The sequence below is a fragment of the Juglans microcarpa x Juglans regia genome, chromosome 2S (assembly GCF_004785595.1).
Source record: "Juglans microcarpa x Juglans regia isolate MS1-56 chromosome 2S, Jm3101_v1.0, whole genome shotgun sequence".
In the NCBI taxonomy this organism is placed as follows: Eukaryota; Viridiplantae; Streptophyta; class Magnoliopsida; order Fagales; family Juglandaceae; genus Juglans; species Juglans microcarpa x Juglans regia.
The window spans coordinates 392,581-408,598 of record NC_054597.1 but is presented as its reverse complement, the minus strand read 5'-3'; the positions used below and the strand labels follow the sequence as shown (position 1 = coordinate 408,598).

Here is a 16,018-nt window from a genome sequence, read left to right as displayed (position 1 = left end):
CAACTCATTTCAATATACAAACACACTCTAAAAGCTAATACAACGGACAATGATAAAGTCGAAAATAAAGTGAGCAGTGTTTATCTCATTTGCTTTATTTCCCCTTTCCCAATTCAAATTGAAAATGTGTGGCAATTGGCAAAGTGCTAAAGTCCCAAAGTCTGTCTCTTGGTTCATACTTTGATTCTACTATTAGAAGTACAAAAACTCAATATTCAAAATTGATGTATCATTCATTCACAATTCCATTATCAAAGGTAATACTCCACTTTCAATTCTTAATTCATAAGATATCAACCTGATAAGTCTAGTCACCCCCCGCCCCTCTTCTTCTACACTTCCATTGAGAGAGAGAGAAAGAGAGAGAGAGAGAGATGTACGTGACAAGGCCTCTTTCCATGTACCGGAAATCCCCGAGCACCCTTTCAGAGCCGCCACCTGATGCTCCATATTCTGGTTATCTTGTAATTACAGATGAAGAAGCAGAAGCAGGAGATTCATTTTGTTGGGGCATATGCAAGCGTAAGAGAGTTAAGAAGCTACCATTCCCCCAAGATAAGATCCTGACCATTTTTCATTCATCCGAGTATGGAGAAACGACTGCCACTAAGGTTTTGTTTATCCCAGTTCTTGATAAGCCTCTGTCTTCTAATCGTTACTATGTTATCAGAGCAAAAGGCAGGTACAAAGGGTATGCTCTTTACTCATAGATGCTATCTTATAACCTCAAATTACAAATAAGCCTCTAGCTCTAAACTCAGTTTCAAGTTCAACTTCATGAGCAGTGCTCGACTCTGCAAACCTGCTTAATTTGACACCAACGATGTATGCTATGTCGCATTTATTAAGCAGTTTCTATGCAAGGGAGTGATATACTTGTTGCAATGCAACATTACTGGTATATTATATATGCATGCATGTAGGTCGGTAATCCCTCATACATAGGTTTATTTTGCGGGTTTAATTCTGTCAATCTTACAGGAAAGTGTGCAAATGTTCAAGAGAGATGGATGTCATGACATGTTGCTTTAGTGACATCTTGAGGGACAAAAGACCAAAACCTTTCAATCTCAGAGATCTATACCAACAAGTTCAGATTCACAGCCATCAAAGCGGAGGTTTCTTTGCCAAGTCTATAGCACCGGACGGTATTCCTCCAAAATTCCTCAGAAAAAAGGGATGGAAAGTCCGCGGCTCAAGTTTCTATCGATTACGACTAAGGGAAGCTCTAGGCCTCGATGCCTCGCTTCGGGAACTTCTCCCGGATTTCAATTTTCCCATCTTTAGAAAGCGTTCGGCTTCCGTTGTTGTGGGGAAATGGTATTGTCCGTTTATATTTGTAAGGGAGAAAACCAGAGTAAGGCGCCAGATGAAGAAGACAAGGTTTTACACCATGACTCTAGAGCAAAAGTGGGAAGAAATTTACTCATGCGGGAATGCTAATAGCCAAGACAATGTTGTCATCGTGAATGCTGATGTGCAAAGAGAAGTGACTTTAGTTGCCGGGCAGGAAGCGGTGAAAGACGATAGACATGCTCAAAATGGGTTCATTTGGTTTAAAGTCGATAATAGCCAAAATGGTAGGAGAGGCAGAGGAGTTGTGGGTGTGGGTTTAAGCTATGCAATTGTAGAGAATATGAGATGGGTGCAAGAAGCAGGAGGGTGGGTTAATGGAACAGAGAGAGAAGTGAAGGTGGAGAGGGCTGAACAAATTACAAGTGAGAGTGAGTGGCAGAGATTTGGATGCTATGTGCTGGTGGAGAGTTTTGTTTTGAGGAGAATGGATGGACGTTTAGTGCTGAAATGGGATTTTAGGCACACTCATAGGATTCGATGCAAATGGGAACACGATTAGTAATGAATTTCTGACAACAAAAATCCTTGAAACAGTGTTTCCATTGTTCATGTGAGTGTGCATTGTGCACCTCTATTGTACAAACAGTTTGTAATCAATCCTTTGTATGTAATGAACCCACCCTTTTCCTCTACATGGTGGACTGCCTGCATGTAGTGTAGTTGTCAATTCCGAAGCATCAATTACATGTCCAGCATACAAAGTTTTCTGAATGCTAATCTCATTATGGAGGTTATCGAGTTCGATTGTTAGTTTTGAATCAAAATTCTTGAGAAACTTGCAATTAGAAAATAAGATTGATTTTTTTTTTTTTCTACTAACATCTGGAACAAGGGAGTAGTAATAACTGATACGGCAGGGACGATTCAAGGTGTATCAAAAGAAATGTACCAGTTACAGCAAAGTCCTAGAAACAGAGTTAAAATACTCATGGTCCGTAAGTTTCACACATGTTGCCAAAAAAAAAAAAAAAAAAAAGGAGAAGAAGAAGAAGAAGAAGGAAAGAACATGATTTGGCCCCGGGGTGTCAAGTCGTGTTTTCAGGTCGTGTCAAGTCATAAACATTCGACTATATAAGTCAATTCAAATCCAACCTGTTAAGTTAAATATGTCAAACTTTTAAATCCTAACCTAACCCATTTAGATAATGGGTCGTGTTATGTCACTCATTTTGACTCGTTTAATAATTAATTAGAAATATGTTAACACGACACAACTCATTTAAACCCGTTTGTTTCATGTAAATGGGTTGAACTAAAACGCATAACTCATTTGACCTGATTAACATAATAATTTTACGTAAAAGTTAAAATCGATATTTATTAATAACCATAATATCTTAAAAAATATATCATTATTTTTCAAATTTTAACATATAATAAAACCAATACTACAAACCATACAATAATAAATATGAGCATAGGTCTAAAATTACAATCTCAATAATAAAAACAATAAAAATATTAGCATACTGAGAAATACCAATATTACAACTTAACAATAATAAAATTTTAATTTCGAAATAAATTCTAAACATGTCAAAACAGATTGATTTCGTGTTAAACAAATTAACTTGTTATTGATCTATTTATAAATTGTGTCTTAACGAGTCAACACATTTTAACTCGAACTCGTTAACATTAAATCTGAACCTGTTAATTTCATACCGTATTCATGTTAGGTTCACGGATCGGATCACATATTACCACTCATAATTTAGCTTTCATTATCAATCAACTCACAAACTACCACCTTTGTGTGTTTGAATGGCTCGCACACTCCATTTATATGTAAATATCTATATACAAGATATGGATGGAACTTTTTTTTATGTGAATCCCATCCCTTAGCTGCTTATATAAAATTTAGTTTTTATTCATAACTAATTAAAAGAATTTTGGTCACAATTAATTCAATTATTTAATCTTTAATATAGACATGAAATCTGCCCACGTGTTTAATTCAATTCATGCGTGGATCTAAAACATTGCTAGATCACAAGGAATTACTCAAGTTTTTACATACAACATTCATTGTTGTATTTGTGGGAGAAATAATGGGAAAAAAAATAAAATTAAAAAGTAAGATAAGGCCGTTTTTTAATTTTATTTTAATGCTTTTGGCTCTGAATCTCTGATTCAGAAGAAAGGAGGTTAAAAAAAAAAAAAAAAAAAAACTAGTGAAAAACGTCGCCGTTTCTGACCTTTAGGTGCTTAATTGCCTCTAATCTTTAAGAGGGGTTCGCTGCGCCTGCGTTAGAGAGAAGCTCCAGAGGTCTCTCTCCGTGTCTCGAGTCGATTTCCACTGAATGCTTGCTTCAGGTACGCTACAACTACGTTTTCATCCATCTTGTTCTCAATACCCTATTTTCTGTTTTCAACTTAGAAAACAACCTTACTTTCACTCCCAAAATTACATTTTTTCTTCTCTCTCTCAATCTCTTTTCTGTTCGTCACAGCGTGGTAGAAATTTCTCTCTTTAATAATACCAGTCTTATGTGATTTCATAGTCTATATTTTTTGCTGAGAAATTGCAATATTCTGGGTGCGTAAGGGTTTGGGATTTTTTTTTTCTTTTTTAAAAAATAGCGCTTGAAAAACCTAAGAATTGATAAGAAAATACGTACCGTGTTCGTAATAGCGCTTGCCACTTGATTGAAATCTGGTTCGTCATAGAGCCTTGCGACTGGTTTGAATTTGGGCTTGGGCTTAGAATGTCTGGTCTAAATTTTTTTTTTATTTTTTATTTTATCAGTATGTCAGGTCTAAATTCTAAGTGTGTCAGGGTCATTCAAGTGTCAATCTTTGAGCTTCTATGTTTTCTTGTCAACTTCCTAAAATTATTTTGATTTCTGATATGCTAGTTAATTACTCCATAACCTGTTCATTTTTAATCTTTTGGGGGTTATTATGTTAAAGATATTGTATCGATATATTATGCATGTTACACCTCAAATAGAAATTTAAATTCTGAGGATGAAGAGATATAGTAGTATTTATGCTAGCACGCATAGGCGATGCTCTTGTATATGTCCCGTATACTTGGTCTCTTGCCTATTCTTATGATCAATAAAATCTTTGTTTACCGGCTATATCTATGGGATAAGTTAGTTTGATGATTTTAGCCGCATGGTCTAGAAATTATTGCAGATAAACTAACTTCTCGTATCTTGTTCAGTTATTCTTATGGAGTTTTGTGTCTCCACCATTTTAAAGTACCATTTGGACTTCTAAACACCCATATTTTGAAATCTCCAATCTTGTTGCATGTATTGGCTTCGCACTTGAATCCTTTCATTCCATGTACTTTGAGTAATGCCTGTCTTGGTTTTTTAATATCTTGGTTTCAAAATTATCTCCTTTTAAAGAGTTGCCATGCTGTTAAAAAACCAAGATATTAAAAAATGTAGAGTACTTGTATCTCCTTTTAAAAAAAATTCCCTATCATGGGCTTAATGTTCATGATTTCCTTGTATCTATTTCTGCTTCCTAGCTTGGTGTTTTCTCTTGTATGCATCCAATGTACTTGGCTTTGCCTATTGATATTAATAATTTTTTACTTATAAAAGAAATTAAGTTACTGCTCACTTCACTTGCCATGGAATCATCTTTAAAGTAAATGTTTTGCAACCTATATTGTGATAGCCCTGCATACCATATTTTCATTAAGAGAAAACCTTCCCGCAGGCGTAACCTTTCTTCCCTCAAAAAGGCATCCAATGAAAATATGCCACCTAGACACTCCATTTTCAAACATTGTAGCCGCATTGCAGAGAAACTCCCCCTGTTCCATCTCCCTCCCTCCCCCCCTTCTCTCTCTCCTCTCTCTCTCTCTTAGGAACCACTCCCTCCCTCGAGCGCTTGCCCCGCCCACTCCTGAAAGTCCCGTCAAGCCCGAGCCTCACCACTCCCTCCCTCCTGTCGAGCCCTAGCCCCACCCCTACTTCCCTCCCGTCTCTCTCTATACTCTCTCTCCCGCAGGCAAACCCCTTCCATTGTTCCTAGCTTCCCAAAAAAACTTGCAATTTGATCTATATCCCCTAGAGGACGAACGTACAACTGGAGAGAAAATGGCCACTCGGACTGGGAATGGCTTTTAATTTTCATTGTCCCTCAAAAAATCATGTCTGATGATTCTCCAACGCTTCAGAAGATAACTTTAAATAAAACAACCCTTTGATCAACCTAGCAGACAAAACTAAATAAAACAACCAAAGAACGGAACAATGCTCTGTTTGGTCATCGAGAAAATGGTGGGAAATAAAAGGAGAGAAAGAAAACCCAATATTCTAAAGCTTTTAATTTTCATCACGTAAAGCTCCAGCTCCAGCTTTTAATGGTCGATAATTCTTGGTGGTTGGAAATATAGATTTATGAAGAGAAGATGGTGGGAAGATGAAAATGAGACTGAGAGAGAGAAGGGTTTTGCAGAAGGAAAAAAAATGAAAAATAAAGAGAGAAGCTTTGTTCCAGCGAGAGAGAAGGGGAGATTTAGCTCTCTTTTTTGTTACCTTCAGTTGTGTTTCCTCTCTCTTCTTGTCATGGCTGAGGAGACGAATGTCAGGTGCGGCGGAGTGCAAGGATTTCACTGAAATGAATATATTCTCTGTTTTTCTAACATATTTAATTTTGCTATCCCCTGTAATATAGTTCATGGGATTTAGATGTAGATTGCTGACGTGTTCAATTTTTATTTGTTGCCGTTCAAGGACTGAGAACGATGACACCGTCCAGAAGAGGGCCTGTTTCATTAATTCCATTTCCTGGTGCAGATTAAAATTAGCTGCTCAAAATGGATAGCAAAGGTCGAATACCACCTCCTCATCTAAGGCGTCCTCATCCAGGACCTGGAATGGTGCATCCAGAGCCATATGGTCTGGGATTACACCCGCCACCTGGTGCTTTTCCGCCTTTTGATATGTTGCCTCCTCCGGAAGTTATGGAACAAAAGTTTGCTGCACAACATGTGGAGATGCAGAGACTTGTGACTGAGAACCAAAGGCTTGCTGCCACCCATGGGACTTTGAGACAAGAACTTGCTGCTGCACAGCATGAACTACAGATACTGCACGCTCAAGTAGGAGCTGTAAAGTCTGAGAGAGAACAACATATGAGGAGCCTTATGGACAAGATTGCCAAGATGGAATCTGAACTGCAAGCTGCAGAGCCTGTTAAGTTAGAGTTGCAGCAGGCACGGTCAGATGCGCAGGGCCTGGTTTTAGGAAGGCAGGAACTTATTTCTAAACATCAACAATTGTCTCAGGATCTTCAGAGGGTCCACTCAGATGTTCAGCAGATTCCTGCTCTAATTTCAGAACTTGAGAGCCTCAGACAAGAATATCAACACTGCAGGTGCTTAGTGTTGTTCTTTATTGATTTATTATAGAACTTCAATGAGTTAATTGAAGTTACCCAATTTTGTTACCCTCAAGCATTTCAGCCCAAAATTATATGACAATGAATGATATTTTAGCATAATAAATATTTTTTTAAAAAATTTTAATCTTATTTCTACTTCTGTGTATTAAAATTTGTATTATTTATATTTTGTAGTTTTGTAAAGGTATTAGGAAAAACTACTTATAAAAAAAGAAAGGTGTTAGACCTGCCTTGCTATGGAAGACTTCAACTGCTGATCTTGGAGTGCTTTTCCAGCATGATGTGTATGTTTCCCCTGATGATGTTTCAGTTACAGATGGAAGAAAACATGACCTTCTATTCTTTTGGTTATGCAGGGCAACTTATGATTACGAAAAGAAATTGTACAATGACCACCTCGAGTCACTTCAGGTGATGGACAAGAACTACATCACCATGGCCAGGGAACTGGAGAAACTTAGAGCAGAGTTATCAAATACTGCCAACATTGACCGAAGAGCTGGTATTTGTACTATTTAATTCACTTTTTCATCTAGCGCTCTTTGTTTTCTTGAGTTTCGGATAGCTCGTCTTTTTTTTTTTAAATAAAATATAATTGCAGGCGGCGGTCCTTATGGTGGCACACCTGGAAAAAATGAAAACGAGGCTTCTGGGAATCCTGCAGGGCAAAGTGCTTATGAAGATGGCTATAATATTCCCCAGGTGTGTCATCCTCCACATGCTGGTTTTAACCTTTTGCTGTATTAGTTATTTTATAGTGCACACTCAGGATATTATTCCTTAAACTTTTCACATTTAATTTGAAGGGGTGAGGACAACTATTTTCCAGCTTGACATACTAAAAATATGTATTAAATTATTAGTCTTTATCCATCTTCTAGACTCAATCTGTTAACAATTCCCCCAAAAAAAAAAAAAAAATCTATCTGAAATTTGATATTGCTTTAAAGTTGCATGGGAAGTTGTCATTCTTGGTACATTTTAGATGATGAACAATGATCACAGAAACAAGAAGGCAAGTTGGGCAGTACTGAAATGGATTGGAAGAGAACTCACTTCTTCATAGATTGACCTTTTTAAGTTTTAGACCTGGATGCGAACCTTTTTGCTACTTATAGTAGATGGAAGTGAAAAATGCTGTTACAATTTGCATTGTGTACATAGGTACGTGGCCCTCCTCCTGTTGCTAGTGGTGGTGGCAGTGGTGGCGTTGCTGCTGCTGCTGGTTCTGGTGGCACTCCTACTTATGTTGGAGTTCAATCCGGGTCTGCTTCTGCACGGGCTGGCTACGATGCACTGAGAGGACCTGGTTATGATGCATCTGGAGGACCTGGTTATGATGCACGAAGGGGACCCAGTTACGATGGGCAGAGGGTACCTGGATATGATATGCAGCGAGGACCCAATTACGATATACAGAGAGGAGCTACTTACGATGCACAGAAAGGAGTTACTTACGATGCCCAGAGACCTGGTTATGATGCACAGAGAGGGCCTGGTTATGATGCATCCAGGGGTGCTGGCTATGATGCACAGTCCAGAGGTGCTGCTGGGCCTCACGGGCATGTGGCACCTGCAAACAATGTGCCTTATGGGTCTGCGACGCCACCTACTCGTGGTGCAACCGCATACGAGGTACCGCCCCGAGGTGGAAACCCTGTCAGGAGATGAGTGTGATGCATTGCTCCAATATTGACGGCGTTCATTGTGGCTCAGTTATATGTGATTGTTCACAGTTGTATCATTGATCCGCTAAATCTTTGCAATTTGCTGTCTCCTATGTATTCTCACTTTCTTAAAGACACCCAAGAGGGGCAAGAATCTAGTATCTTGCTTTTTGCTGATTACTTATTTTGATCATACATAATGCTATTTGCAGTAGTCAATTTCAGACGATGGTTTAAGATAGACGAGTTAAGGAAAAACATAGTCTACTACGATTCTCAAATTCCATGCCGCCGGTGGCTGGTCTTTTTGAACGAAAGTTGGACCGGAGAAAGTACTGCTATAACAACGAATTCAGACCAAATAACAAGAGGGACTAGAGAGAGATGGAAAAACAAGAAGAAGACGCACAAAAATAGAATTGAACCGGGGGAGGGGGAGGGGAAGGGAAGGGAATATGAATTATATAAATAGAATTGTCCAATATTAAGATTCCACTCTCAATATCTATACTTCCCCCGTAATTAATTCTTGGATATTTATATATGTTCTCAGTTATTGAGAAAAAAGGGAGTTTGGAGGGTTCTCAAACTTGTTAGGGAATGAGAAGTGGGTCTCTCTGATTTTTTTTTTTTTCTTAAAGCCTTTTAAACAAAAAAAAAAAAAAATGGCATAGATGAGTTGACAAAAGTTCTATAGATTCATTACGCAGGTATTAAAAACTACTCTTTTTTATTTGAAAATATAGATAAATAAATAGTCATATATCCGGTCTGGACGGAATAACTTTCTCCTGAGTTGAAAAGAACTTCAGCCCGACAGTCGATGATACCGACGAATCGTGATATGTTTAATCCATTGGGTTTAGGGGTGTAATTGGTCCGGTTCGGTATAATTTTGGACATATTAGAACCGAATCGATATATACCGATTTTGAGATTTGAAAAATCGATACCGCACTGGTTACACTTATACCCCTAAACCAGTACTTCCAATTTTATTAGTTCCGGTCCAATTCGATTCCATTTTTTAAGTACATTATATAATATATATTATAATATATAATAATATAGTGATAATATATTGTAGTATATTATAATATATATTATAATTATATTATAGATTATAGTGATAATATGTAGTTATTTATATAGGATTTTAAAATTTAAAATTATATTAATTAGTAATTTATCATATCATATAAAATTATATATAATATAAAAAATATTTTTTACAATATAAAAAATTAAAAAATATATATAAGAACCAGTCCGATAAATTGGAATCGACTGGTTTCGACCGGTTTTGAAAAAAATAGAATCGATATCTGACCAAATCCAATGACTGGACCCGGTCCTGTTCTGTCCGATCTGAACCCGTTTTTTTTTTTCAGTCTCGTTTCGTCATTAAAGAGTTCAAAGTTCTCGCTTTTCCCGGCACTTTTTTAAAGGTCGAGCGGAACAAGCAGCCTAGAAACCAGAAGAGACGATACGCTTCCACCTCTCGCCTCAGCCAATCCAACGGTCTTTAATCTTGCTCTTGTAGAACCCGATTTAATTAGCCTTTTGATTGGTGCCGTTTAGCTGACGATAAATTTCCGGACAAAAGAGGAAATCAAGGTTTGTATGTTTGCTTTTTATCCGCATTTTAGGGTTGACAGTGCTAATACTTTCTGACTGAGATTGATGGGAGCTATTTGGCTTAGCATGGCCAGTTTCATCTTCCTAAATTGTGTCGATTATGCTAATTTAATTATCATTTCTTTTTCAAAATATTTTGCGATTCTGTTATAATATTGTATTCCTGTATGATTCGCCGATCATTAATGTTTCTTTTAAGATTACTGATTATATATGCCAGCTCGTTAACAAACTATTTTTTTTTTTTCAATTGTTCCACTAGCTTTGATCAATTATTTCATTTTTCTGGTAACTAGTTTCGAAACCCATGACATCGTCCTCTCCTCCACCTTGTACTTGAAGGAGGTACGACTTACGAGCTCGTTGGTGTGATCAATCATTATACTTTCTGTGCTACGATATATGGTTCGTATTATGTTGTTTTGTCGAGTTCTACTTTTGAAGTGTTTGTGGATTTGGGATCTAATGTCATGATATTACATGGTCTAAGGCCTGTTCAATCCAAGGAATGGAGACTGTAATAGCAACAGTCAGCGGCTACCATGGCTCGGAGCGGTTCAACCTCATAAAGCTGATATCCCATGCTGGTGCAAGTTATGTAGGTGCATTGTCAAGATCAACGACACACTTGGTGGGTTTTGATCTTTGGCTCTCATTTTTATCTGAATATGTTCCATGTCAACGCATTGCCGTACTTGAAAATGAAAAAAATAATAAATTGAAGGGGAACTTTTTGAATTAAATAAATAAAAAGGGCAAAACCAATATCCAATGTGGTGATGTCTTTTGTTAATTGAGGATGTCGGCTTTACTTGGGTGGTTAGGTGTGTTGGAAATTTGAAGGAAAGAAGTATGATTTTGCTAAGAGGTTCAGTACGATAATTGTCAACCATCGATGGGTTGAAGAATGCATAAAGCAAGGAAAGCGTGTCCCTGAGCATCCTTATATCTTGCAAAGGTATGACTGAGTTCCTTTTCAGCTTCCATTATCAAAGAAAAATAAAAATAAAAACTACTATTTATATGCTAAATTCTCATCCTATTCCCATCTCAGGGTGGCATTTATCATCAACCTGAATGTGATAGTGCCATATTAATACAATAGAATGTGATTGAAATGTGGTGTAGTATACCTCATGTTATTTTAGTAAAATAATTAGATAAATCCCGTGATACTTATCACCCTTGAACTGCTGTTTGACATATACTAATGAAAATAGATATTACATTACAGGAGACTCATGCTTTCAACGGTTTATTTGTATGCAGTGGTGAAGAAGTGGGGCCTTTATTAATGGAAATCCCACTTGTTAATGTGGGCGTCTCAACAAAGAAACGTCGAGTGCTTACTAACAATGTGGACGCTAGTGACAACTCTGGAAAACAGACTATTGATTTGGTGTGTGGAGTTTCTGGTCTTGCAACATGGACTCAACCTTGTTTGTTGAATAAGGTTAGTATTAGGACTGTCCACATGATGCGTGATTTCTTCATGGTTCCCAGTGTAGTTGCCAATAAACACTGATTTGTCAATAATCATTTACTTTTTGATGATTTGGCTCTCGACTGTATTAGTTTTTGATGATTCAGCGATGAACCTTTATGTCTTCTTCTAAATGAATCGTCGAGTTTATTTTCTGATTCTTGAAAGTGCAATGATACATATTCTAAAGCAAAGAACAAAATGGTTAAAAAGACTTCGATATTGTGTTGGGAGATGATGGCTATATTGATCAAAATGCATCTTAGGATTTGGTTGAATAAATGTTTTGAATTTGCATGCCATGCCTAGATCAAGGATCCATTTTTGTGCTCTGACTCTGAGTAGCATGCATAAGAACCTTCTTAAATAATACATTTCTTGATTAGTTTGTTCAACATGCACTTAATCATTACATGCTGAGTCTAATCATATTGTGTACTTTATAAAAGTTTATCATGTCCCATATCACATTTCAACTAGAACAATAGAATCTATTCCACTGAAAACAGAATTTGTCAAATGTTTTCATCTTGGTGTGTACCAATATAACATCTGAGTTTCAGAGAACATTTGTTAGCTCATGGTGGCAACTTGTTTGGATATTAATCTCCATCAGGAGCATGGAATTTTCTGCCAAGTTTTATAACTTAATGATCTAAAAAGCTTATCTTCTTTTTGTATAAAATGGAGTGTTTACATTGGCATGCTAAACCTCAGCAACTGAGTGGCCTGCTTAAGATGCGAGCCTTGCTTACATTGTAAATTTTCTTGGTTATTTGAATTTAGTATTTCCGTTTGCAGTTTGTATTTTTTTTCATTTCCCTGAAAAACATTGTTCTAAATTAGTCGCACTAGCTTCTTTCTTTGCTTTATGAGTTCATATGTAATTCCTTTGGCAAATCTCAATTAATCTTTTTAATCAACTGCTTTCACAAAAAGAGCATTAACCATTTCTTGTGATGTACTGAGAAATTTCCTGTTTCCCCCCTTGAAAAGCATGAGGCGTCCAGTTCCCATCCATCAAAGCATCCAGATATAGAGAAGAGAAAGATATTTAATGGTAAAGGAAGCATTACTTTGTCTGAACCTTCTTGTAAAGGAAGGAGGCTTGTGAAAAGGAATATTTGTATAGATATGTTGGAGTCTGCCCATTTGGATTCAGACCAAGAGTGCTACCCAATTAGTGTTCATGACCCAGAGAACAATGTTTCAGCTACGCCTAATTACTCAGATGGTACACAGAAAGCCAATATATTGAAAATTGGAGGAACATCTGATGATCAATTCCATAATCAAAGAGGAATTAGAAATGAAGGTTCAGAAGCTCCCAAGGATTCAAACTTATGTCTTAAGTTTGCATCAACTGCCTTGAATAGAACTTCACGAGATGAGTGTACTGATGTTGAGGACTTAAACAGGGAGGTCAAGGATGAGAGCCAGATTGAACATTTGACCAGGGTACCAACATCAACCGAGTTATCATGTGTTATATGTTGGACAGATTTCAGTTCAACCAGGGGGGTTTTACCATGTGGACATCGATTTTGTTACTCATGCATCCAGAACTGGGCTGACCATATGGTATACATTGTCGTCTTGTTGATAGATGTCCAATATATTTCCATTAATATCCTGTTCATATTTCCTGTGCTAAAATTACGATTCATAATTCAATGCTCAAAATATCCTCATCGTGCAATCGAGTGCTTTGAAAATAATTTCATTTCATTCTTCATTTTTAAAAATGTTCAACTATCCACATGACTTAGGTAGTAAAAAGTCATTTACACATGCAAGCTTGTTATTCTCATCAGCAAGCTTCATGTCCTTTTTCCATATGATCTAATATCTTCTAAAGATATGGTGTTTGGTTTTCCCTATAAATAAGAACAGTGGCCCAGTTCCCAGCCAGTGGCCCTCTAACTCGAGTTGCTTGAATTATATGACATTTCAGTTTGATATCATTCAAGTTGAAGACATTTTAGATGAACAACATAGTGGAATGGCAGATTGTGAATGTATTGTAATGCCTGGGCAAATTTTATACCCTTTGATCTCAGAGAATTCAATTTTCTCAATAATGTATCTGGATAAACTGGGGGAATTAGGGTAATTAAAAGGACTAGGGAAGGTATTAGGATGAGAGAATGTGATAATTCAAACTGCCTGTTGGTCATGTTATGTATTTTCATCTATTCAGTTAAAAGGATTATAGATCAATGTACTACTTTTAGCTCTTAATCTGAATTTCACTTTCACATTGCTCACAAGTTGGTGGTCGGGTGTGTAGGCTTCAAGGAGGAAGATTTCAACCTGCCCTTTGTGCAAGGCGAGTTTTATTAGCATCACAAAGGTCGAGGATGCAGCCACCACTGATCAGAAAATATACTCCCAAACTATTCCATGTGCTTCTTCAGCCATGGATATTTTCATTCTCACTGATCAAGAAACATACAGTTTTGGTGCTCAGGTATGCCTATTCTATCAAACCTGTCTAGGTTTTGGCATTATTTCTGAAAACTTGCTTCCTTCTGACTGCTTGTTTTTAATAGGAGTTCGGTCATTTCTTACAATTAGAATCAGTAATCTGAAGATTGTGGAATTAACTTGATATTCCTATGCTGTATACATAACTAGGGGGGTAGTTATTCTGATAGTAGCCTGGCCAGTGTTAAAGAACATAAGTTATTTTCTATATTGATATGAATTGTATTCTTTGTCTTTTCTTTTACGGGCCTTGTATTCTTTTTCATTAAGACACTTATATGACCTTAAGGATCCTTCATCTAGTGCAACAGTCAAAACTTGGGTTGTCGTGTGCAAGTGCATAGGTTCTATAGTTAGATTAAGCACTTAATGCAAAAGATGTCAAAGGCTATGGCTGTAACTGAGTATTCCTTTTAGGACCCTGCTTTGGTGGGACCAATGGTCCAACGCTAGGTAAAGCATTTTTAAGAGAAAGAGACACTACATTTTTTTTAATGGCGAACTTTCACTTGGTAGTACAGAATATATTCTGAGGTCTGTACCATCCCAACGCGTGCATATGTAGCTTCAACCCATTCAGCCATTTGCCTTGCCGTGGAGAGTTCCATTGACCATTACTAGTCATTAATTTCTATTACTCATTTGAAAATGGTACTTTGTGGACACAGTTTTCCTCGAATGTTAAAGTTCTCATCTTCATATTTGAATGCTATGAGACTAGATAAGCTATATTGACACAGGAACAAATATTTATCACACAATCACACCCATCAAGGTACCGTAAGAGGTTTGTATTTGTGTATTAGTAAATATCCTAAAGTACCCAATTGTAGCTTGGGCATGTGTTGGTTGAACATCAGTCAACATTTGATAGAGCAGATTTGATAGTTTTAAGGCTAACTATTTGTTTGTGCCATACAGTCCTCTCTTGCACATGTTTGTAGTGAATGTCGTTTCCGAGAACCTGAGGATCTCCTCATCAGCTGCCATCTTTGCCAGATGCGATGCATCCATTCCTACTGCCTGGACCCTCCCTTGTTACCATGGACTTGCATGCATTGCAAGGATCTCCAGATGCTCTACCATCACACCTACTGATGTTAGGATCTCCAGATGATGCTATATCTTTGATCTTCAAGAACGAACTCAATTCTGAGACTAACGGTATCCTTTGTTTCAATTAGTCGATTCGTGTAGTCAATTTGTTTCAATTATTAGAAACTGACAAAGATGATGGAAAGGAGCATTATATTTTGTAATGTTCTTAATTCATATCTTTGATTAGGTGTTGGATATGAATTTCTAGATTCGTTTAGCATAGAAGAAATCTAGTATGTCCAATGAAATGGAATCTGTGACCGAAAGTGTGCAATGTCAATTTTATTATAGCCCGAGAGTAGGTGATTAGTTGGAAGTTTTTTGAGTGGAGAGTCCTAGTCGCGTTTAGCTTTCTGCTTTATAATACAAAGATACAGACCCATCCCGTCTTTAATGAACATGAGGAATCGTGACTGGGATCGACGTAGACAAGTCCTGCGTAGATTCTTTGTAAAAAAGTGGGTTTCACTAAAAATAAATAATTTTTTTTAACAGTACTTTTTTAAAATGGGGTCTACTTTTTACAAAGATTTGCATGTAACTGGTCTATTTGTGACTTGTATAAATAATTTCTTTTGCTGAAAAGCTTATAGTAGTTATATAAAGCATTATCTTAGACTTTTCCTAAAAGCATGCACCTTTGTTTTATGGGACCTTTCAACTATTGTTTTATATGGACGAGTTACAGGCAGAGATACGTAGTGGAAATGAATGGATTTCCTTTTTCAGAAAAGAATTAACGATTAAAGGTCTAAAGCATGGTGATTCTTTCTTTCTTTCTATCTTTTTTTAAAAGAGCTACTATCATTGTCATGCCCAAACAACTGTCTCATCCGGACTGACTTTCCCCTCTTTTGCTACTGTTTAAACTCGGGTACTCTTGTTTAAAAATAATAATAATCAGCCTATTATC

At 37.0% G+C, this 16,018-nt stretch overlaps 3 protein-coding genes across 6 annotated transcripts; all 3 read left to right on the top strand.

The window, feature by feature from the left end:
- The first annotated feature begins 247 nt into the window (after positions 1–247).
- LOC121251398 lies at positions 248–2,067 on the top strand. Of its 2 annotated transcripts, none has more exons than XM_041150651.1 (2): positions 248–682; positions 982–2,067. In XM_041150651.1, the coding sequence occupies exons 1-2, from the start codon at positions 375–377 to the stop codon at positions 1,853–1,855; spliced, it is 1,182 nt and encodes a 393-aa protein (XP_041006585.1). In that variant the 5' UTR covers positions 248–374; the 3' UTR covers positions 1,856–2,067. The 2 variants fall into 2 exon arrangements, with proteins under 2 accessions (XP_041006585.1, XP_041006584.1); XM_041150650.1 differs by having other exon boundaries at positions 252–691.
- Positions 2,068–3,526: 1,459 nt separating this feature from the next.
- LOC121252553 (protein FLX-like 2) lies at positions 3,527–8,620 on the top strand. 2 transcript variants are annotated; one of them, XM_041152253.1, is made up of 5 exons: positions 3,527–3,675; positions 6,126–6,705; positions 7,089–7,233; positions 7,336–7,434; positions 7,897–8,620. In XM_041152253.1, the coding sequence occupies exons 2-5, from the start codon at positions 6,146–6,148 to the stop codon at positions 8,401–8,403; spliced, it is 1,311 nt and encodes a 436-aa protein (XP_041008187.1). In that variant the 5' UTR covers positions 3,527–3,675; positions 6,126–6,145; the 3' UTR covers positions 8,404–8,620. The 2 variants fall into 2 exon arrangements, with proteins under 2 accessions (XP_041008187.1, XP_041008188.1); XM_041152254.1 differs by lacking the exon at positions 3,527–3,675 and having other exon boundaries at positions 6,102–6,705.
- Positions 8,621–9,853: 1,233 nt separating this feature from the next.
- Positions 9,854–15,539, top strand: LOC121251484. 2 transcript variants are annotated; one of them, XM_041150743.1, is made up of 8 exons: positions 9,854–10,016; positions 10,334–10,442; positions 10,522–10,668; positions 10,862–10,995; positions 11,307–11,490; positions 12,517–13,101; positions 13,811–13,990; positions 14,929–15,539. In XM_041150743.1, exons 2-8 carry the CDS (start codon positions 10,440–10,442, stop codon positions 15,103–15,105), a joined length of 1,410 nt encoding a protein of 469 aa, XP_041006677.1. In that variant the 5' UTR covers positions 9,854–10,016; positions 10,334–10,439; the 3' UTR covers positions 15,106–15,539. The 2 variants fall into 2 exon arrangements, with proteins under 2 accessions (XP_041006677.1, XP_041006678.1); XM_041150744.1 differs by lacking the exon at positions 10,334–10,442.
- Positions 15,540–16,018: the final 479 nt, after the last annotated feature.

Coding starts and splice junctions, on each gene's coding strand:
- LOC121252553 (XM_041152253.1), top strand. CDS start 6,146: ATGGATAGCAAAGGTCGAATACCACCTCCTCATCTAAGGCGTCCTCAT. Junction 6,706..7,088: donor CAAGAATATCAACACTGCAG/GTGCTTAGTGTT, acceptor TTGGTTATGCAG/GGCAACTTATGATTACGAAA. Junction 7,435..7,896: donor ATGGCTATAATATTCCCCAG/GTGTGTCATCCT, acceptor TTGTGTACATAG/GTACGTGGCCCTCCTCCTGT.
- LOC121251484 (XM_041150743.1), top strand. Junction 13,102..13,810: donor AGAACTGGGCTGACCATATG/GTATACATTGTC, acceptor TCGGGTGTGTAG/GCTTCAAGGAGGAAGATTTC. Junction 13,991..14,928: donor CATACAGTTTTGGTGCTCAG/GTATGCCTATTC, acceptor TGTGCCATACAG/TCCTCTCTTGCACATGTTTG.
- LOC121251398 (XM_041150650.1), top strand. CDS start 375: ATGTACGTGACAAGGCCTCTTTCCATGTACCGGAAATCCCCGAGCACC. Junction 692..981: donor GCAAAAGGCAGGTACAAAGG/GTATGCTCTTTA, acceptor TCAATCTTACAG/GAAAGTGTGCAAATGTTCAA.